Source organism: Grammomys surdaster, unplaced genomic scaffold, assembly GCF_004785775.1.
Source record: "Grammomys surdaster isolate TR1022 unplaced genomic scaffold, NIH_TR_1.0 194, whole genome shotgun sequence".
NCBI classification, from domain to species: Eukaryota; Metazoa; Chordata; class Mammalia; order Rodentia; family Muridae; genus Grammomys; species Grammomys surdaster.
The window spans coordinates 2,842,421-2,849,662 of NW_021604639.1; the positions used below are offsets into that span (position 1 = coordinate 2,842,421).

Consider the following 7,242-nt stretch of genomic DNA (forward strand, 5'->3'; position numbering starts at 1 on the left):
AGATTGAAGGCAGCTGGAGGAGGCAAGATTCCAGGAGGGCATGAACAGAAAGGTGCCTATGTCTTTGTTCTTGTTCCTATGTGAACACAGAGAAAGGCCCTTGTCATGAAAAGAATGCAGTATGTCTTATTTCACATCTTCCTGAAGGGCAGATTTCTCACGGTTTATTTCTCTCAACACATCTTTTGATATCTATCAGCATGTAACAGAGTTACTGTTTTTTCCAAAAACCCTGTTCAATATCTCCTTTCTCCTACAGAATCTGTACCAGAACAGGTTTTTAGGCCTGGCTGCCATGGCATCTCCATCTAGAAACTCCCAGAGCCGACGCCGGTGCAAAGAGCCCCTCCGGTACAGCTATAACCCAGACCAATTCCACAACATAGACATCAGAAATGGTGCCCATGATGGCATCACCATCCCTCGCTCCACCAGTGACACTGACCTGGTCACTTCAGACAGCCGCTCTACACTCATGGTCAGCAGTTCCTACTATTCTATAGGGCACTCCCAGGATTTGGTAATCCACTGGGACATCAAGGAAGAAGTGGATGCTGGAGATTGGATTGGCATGTACCTTATTGGTGAGTACATTATCATCCATGACTCTACTCATTAGAGCTACTGATTCAACTGGACAGTCTGACAGTGTGCTGTGAAAAGGAAGGTCTTATGTGAATGGTTTGTTAGTTCAACAAAAATCCTATTCATAATTCACTTTAATTTTTTGAAATAATAATACAATTACATAATTTCCATTTCTTCCCTCCAAACTCCTCCAGGTACCTATCTTGTTTTTCTAAATCCATGGCATGTTTTTGTTGTTGCTAAATGCGTATGTAATGTGTATACATGCATAATATAGATAGCATATGTGTTTCTGAATACAACCTTCTCCGTCTATATAATATTACTTATAAGTATGACTTGAGGGCTGATCATTTGATATTGAACAACCAATTAGTGTATTCTTCCCTTGGAGAAGCTAGTTTTCTTGATATCTATCACTCTACAGTGTAATTAAAATGCACAATAAGCTGGGTTATACTATAGTATAGTGTTTCTCAACCTGTGGGCTGCAACCCCTTTGGGGGTTAAGTGACTCTTTCATAGGGATAACCTAAGACCATCAGAAAACACAGACATTTACACTACAATTCATAATAGTAGCAAAATTACAGTTATGAAGTAGCAACAAAATAACTTCATGGTTGGGGAAATCACCACAACATGAGGAACTGTATTAAAGAGTAACAGCATTAGGAAGACTGAGAATTACTCATCTATACAGTTTGCTTTCACACATTTCAGTGCACAACACTAGATTTAATACTATTCACTATTATAGAAAATAATGTACATTATGAGCAATTTATAACCTGGTTCATTTTTCCTGATAAAATATTTTGTCTTACTAATTAGTCAGAAAACAAATAGGAAAATATTTGATTTTCTTGACAGCTCTGCTAAGTGTAATTACTGTGTGTGTGTGTGTGTGTGTGTGTGTGTGTATGTGTGTGTGTGTGTGTATAATAAAAATAAAGCAATATACATGTTGATGTTTTTACACAAATAGTAGTTACTAGATATATTCAACTTCTGACCAGAAAAATTTAATAGATCTTAAAATTAGGCTTTCAAATTAAATAACATCTTCCTAAAACAGAGATGGAGAAACATCAGCAGCCCATCAGACATACATGTTTAGTCCATGGTGTTTGTTGTATATTTGACTATCAACACTAAATATCTAGATATTTCACTTTAAAACCCTATTTTTGATGTCTTGACAAAAGACCCCATTTGGGCAGACTTAGTCTGTAAAGCCAACAGGACTCCAATGCTTAAGCTTAAGCAAGCATTCATTACTCCCTTTGGACTAGTCTGAACCTTCAGATTTTTCACAATCCCTCTCCTGGCTACCTTTAACCAGGAATGTGATTTATCACTTGAAGGAATTTTTTTTGTTGTGTGTACACATACAAAAGTGCATAACTTTAAACCAACTCTTTACACTAATATCTTCCCACGGTTTGTGAACATTAATGCCATTTTGTCAAGTTAAGGAAAAAAATAGAAAACAAGTGTATTAGAGAGGATAATGAGTACATTAAACTTACTGAGTGTGAACCACAGTAGGGACAAATGAGCTGGTCGGTTTTAGTCCACTTGACACAAGCTAGAGTGGCCTGGGAAGAAGAAATCTCAGTTGAGGAATTGTGTTCTCCAGATTGTTCTGGGTGTGTACTTGTGGAGTATTTCCTTGATTAATGATTGTCACCCACAATCCACTGTGAGTGGTGTCATGCCCTGGCAGGTAATCCTGGGTGATATAAAAAGCAATCTGAGTAACTCATGGGAACAAGTCGCTGAGCAGCATCACCCTGTGGTCTGTGTGTCAGTTCCTACCTTCTGCCTCTGAAGCTCAAGCATATAGACCACACTAGAGTTTGTCAAATTGTGGTATTTGTTACCTTACAAGTATAGAAGGTCAATCACAGATTCTGTGTGCGGGGTGGGGGAAAATAAAGCATTAGAAGGTCCCTAACAGAGGGGGAGGAAAATACAGAGGAAGAGGGAAGTGGTAAAGAAGTAAGGCAGCTAGAAACTCACCCCCATAGAGAAAAGAAGGCAAGTGTTAGGACAAGGAAAAGACCATTAGCCATATTGAGTTTCATGAAACTTGGAATGAATAAGATTTGGTCTTAAATTGACAATTTTGACTGAGCCAAAAGGACTATAACTCATCATTTCAGAAACTTATAATCTGACAATTTGTAATCGTCATAAGAGCTACATACATAGAGCTGTGATATTATTTAATGCTGAATGACATTTTAAATAACATCATACTTCAATTATAGTTTCTCAATCCAAACTTATCTATGAATCTTAGTAGCTTATAATTTGTATGTGGTTGGAAACTTACCTTCTAGATTTGTAGTATCTTGTCTAAGCTCAAGTCACAGACTTAGACCTATAAATGTAATGGTGGGGATGGTTATTCGCCTGACCTGTCATTTCCAGATGAGGAGATGCAGTGTAGCCCTCCCACAGACATGAAGCTGCCTCTCCTGGAAGTAGAGTTCATGTTGTTATTTTGAACAGCATCAGGAATGTGCTGTTCTACATCAGTAAGGCAGAGAAATGCCAAGCAGAGCCAAATTATGATGCATTTTGTTATTATATGACCTCTAGATTTCTCTAGTCAAATACTACTTTCTTCTGCTGTAAATACACCATGCCTATTCAGAATGGCAGTCATAAAGAGAACAAATACCAAATATTGCCAAGAATGCAGACTATAGGGAACTCTTTATATCCTGCTCATGCAATATAAACTACTCTAGGCATGTAGAAATCAGTATAGAATTTCTTCAAGAACCTAGAGCTTTTATATAACCTACATATATTATCTTGGAGTTCAAGTCAATTATCACAGAGATACTTTCACATTAATGCTTACTAGTCACAGCCTTATTAACAATAGCACAATTGTAGAACCAACCTCAGTGTCTAACAACAGGAGAATGGATTCATAAAATATGATACAGGCCTGGAAAGATGACTCATCTGTTAAGAGCACTGGTTGCTCTTCCAGAGGACCTGGTTTCAATTTTCAGCACCCACATTGCAATCAGCAATAGCACCCAACTGTCTATAATTCTGCTCCAGGGGATCTGACACCCTCATAGAGACTGATGCAGTCAAAACACCAATGTACATAAAATAAAATAAATATATTTTGAAAGAAAATATGATAGATGATAGATAGATAGATAGATAGATAGATAGATAGATAGATAGATAGATAATGGACAGACAGACAGAGATTTTTTTTATCTGTTAAGAAGAATGAAGTCATGTCTTTTGCACAAAACTTGAGATCATCATAATTCAGAAATAAAGCCAGTCTCAGACAGAAAAATGTTGCATGTTTTCTTTCAGTTGTGGGTCCTAAACTAATGTGTGTGTGTGTGTGTGTGTGTGTGTGTGTGTGTAAAATAGAAACAAACTGGAGAATGAAGAAAATTAATGCAAGTGGAGTAGAGAATAGCAAGATGAGTACAATTATATACCTGTATATACCTGTATGCAAATGACCTTGCATGGTCTTGTTTGGTGACATTTTAAAAATAAAAGGTGTAAGGAGTCCCAGGATGAAAAAGAGATGACATAAAGTGATATAGAGCCTATGAGAGAGAGAGAGAGAGAGAGAGAGAGAGAGAGAGAGCGCAAGAGAGTGCTGTACTCTGAACTGTGGAGTGGAAGCACCATCAGACATCTCTAAATCTCTTCATTCACAAATGAAGATCAAGTCAAAAATATTAAGAAGACTCTCATATATTTCATACAACTAAGAACCATTTTTTAAAAGAATTTAAGAGTCATTGCAGTAGTTGTCAGTGATTATGACTTCCTGTGTATTGAGATGTTTAAGAACTAAGAAAATTCATCTGCCAAGTGTTAGGTGGAAAAAACGCTGTTTGATGGTGTCTTTGAATAGTCTCAACTCTCTATATGATTTCAGATATTAGTATTCATATCCTTTGCTCTTTTTTTGCTGCACCTAAATATACTGTTGGTTAATGTGCTTCTATGCTTCTCCTTGTTCCTTCTGCATTATAGGTGAGGTCTCATCTGAAAACTTTCTGGATTATAAGAACCGTGGAGTCAATGGTTCTCACAGAGGCCAGATCATTTGGAAGATTGATGCCAGCTCTTACTTTGTGGAATGTGAGTACTTTCACCACATTCCACATTCCTATGGCCCAGCAGACACAGTGGATCAGAATCCAGCTGTATTCTTTTTAATTCTATTGGGGTGATTCCACTTATCCATCTGTATTCTTTTTAATTCTATTGGGGTGATTCCACTTAGCAAGGTGCCTCTGCTTAGGAGCCATGTAAAAGCAGAGGCAAGTTTAATGAGAGCCTTAAAATGATTTTCAGTAGATAGCTCTATGAGAGTTGCAAAATAGCCATGCAAATCCTTTTAATATTATGAAGGTCTTGGTTCATGTCCACAAGCCTCTAGACTCAGGACACTTTAATACATGTCCTTTAGGTTTTCATGCCTTGTCTAAGTTAAGTGATGAATGGAATCATATCGTCTCACCATGTGTCTTGCCTTTTAGTTTTGACTTTGTTTTAGCCACACTCCTCCAGGTTCACTGTCCATGGCACTAGTATGTTGTGGTATTTCACATCCACTCCACCACAGCTTCTGGATCTTTGCTTCAGTTGTATAGGATTCAGATTATATACCATTAATATCAGATAATTTCTTTGACTAAATATCTACTTACATTTATGAATATATAAACTTGGTACTGCACATTACTGATACATTTTCTAAATTTTCTTCTGTCCTTAGAAATAAATCCTGTCTAGAATTGTGATAGGATTGTTTCCATAGGTCCCCATATAGATATATTTCCTGTATATTTGTTATCTTGTACAAATGTATCACATTTGGTGAAACACACACACGATAGTACAGACTACCTTTTTTACAGATATCCTTTTCTTTTGCATGGAGAGTGTATCTGCCCCTGTGGCTTTTCAGAAACAAGTTGATGCACCAGGTCATGTGTTCAGAGGACTTACCATTATCTAAACAGTATCAAAGGCACAGGTGGTTAACTGATAGTCCTGCTGAGAATAGCAACTTCCAAACCTCATGCCTACTGAGAACTGCTTCCTAACCCATCCAACTATAGCATCCAGGCAAGTAAAAGGCAAGTAAAACATGAAACTACAATTTTTTCATACTGTCTGTCACTTAGAATGCACTTTTTCACTCATTTAAACAAATATGACAAAAATGGAATAGACTATAATTCTAGCAACTTAGTCCTCAGCCACTTTTCTACCCTCCCCAGCACCCTTGCATGAGTCATGCCAATTCACGCTCTCATAAATAACATCAATTGTCAAAAAGAACATGGTGTCAATTAATGTGTAAGGATAACTCAACAAGTGACACTTAGCAGAAGCCTCCACATTTTCAGTAAGAAACAAAAGAAAAAGTGCTTGTATCAATAGTGATTGCTCAACATCATCACTGACTTCAAGGCATCCTGCACTGGGAATTTGATAGATTTCCATTTCATACTGTAGACTTATTTCTTTTTTCCAAATGATAAATAACTGAGAAATAGACATTTAAAAAAATAACTAAATGTCAAAGCACAGTAGCAATTCTTAATGATAGATGCAAAGATACAGCTATTCATAATATAAAGCATTATTCTTTAAATTTGCTTAGTGTAATCACATATGTATAATATATGAAATATGATATGTAGTTATAATATATAATATGTAACGTGTAGTATGAAATGCATAATATGTAAAATGTAATAGATAATTAATATAATATGCAACATGTAACATATAATAACATATATCTAATTATTCACATATAAATTCTTTCATAATTTCCTGGGTTGCATTTTGATTATAAGCAGCCCTCCCTCAATAAATATAAAATCTACCATGTTTTTCCTACCAAACCAACCTTTTGTCCTCAGGACATGGGCATAATACCATTAAACTTTTTAGCCAACAATTATTATAAATAACTCTTATCCCATATCCTTGTAGATAACTTGCTTCCATCTAAAGCTTGATAAGCTGAACCTCCACTGTCTGTATTTATCTCAGCATTATTGACTTATAAGTGTGCATATGAATGGCCTCTGCACATCACTCAATGTCTTTTATAGCTCAGAGTTTCAAATTATTCTACAAAGTAGTCCAAAGGCATAAAACCCACATGGTTAGATTTATTATAGTCTAAGAAATATCAAATATGAGTCTATTATCAAACTATAAACTTGTGTTATAGACAGGAATTAAAATTTTCTTATCTTTCCTATCTTGTAATACTTTTATGCAGATGTTTTAATCCTCCCACACAGTAAAACCTAAAGTTTGCCTTGTCCAGACACCTCATTTGGAGTACTAATCTCTTTCTTTGCAATGTTGAATTTATTTTTAACAATAGGAGTAATCCCCACATCTAGGTAATAACTTTCTATAACACTTTTCTGTTGTTGCAATAAATGCCATTACTGGATTGCAGAGTAGTGCCTTGCATCCCACCCCACCACCTTGCCTAACTCCTCAACAGGCTGGCTCTAACCTGAGATACACAAGTGAGACACCCCCTGCCCCTGCCCCTGCCCCTGCCCCTGCCCCTGCCCCTGCCCCTGCCCCTGCCCCTGCCCCTGCCCC

General features: G+C 36.8%; 1 protein-coding gene across 1 annotated transcript in view; it reads left to right on the top strand.

Annotated features, from left to right (window-relative positions):
- Nucleotides 1-265: 265 nt before the first annotated feature.
- Hecw1 (HECT, C2 and WW domain containing E3 ubiquitin protein ligase 1) overlaps nt 266-7,242 on the top strand; it is a 145,055-nt gene continuing 138,078 nt past the window's right edge. The window contains exons 1-2 of the mRNA XM_028769853.1: nt 266-584; nt 4,630-4,737. Coding sequence (XP_028625686.1) covers nt 296-584; nt 4,630-4,737 — 397 coding nt within the window. The 5' untranslated portion in view covers nt 266-295. The remainder of the gene's footprint in view (nt 585-4,629; nt 4,738-7,242) is intronic.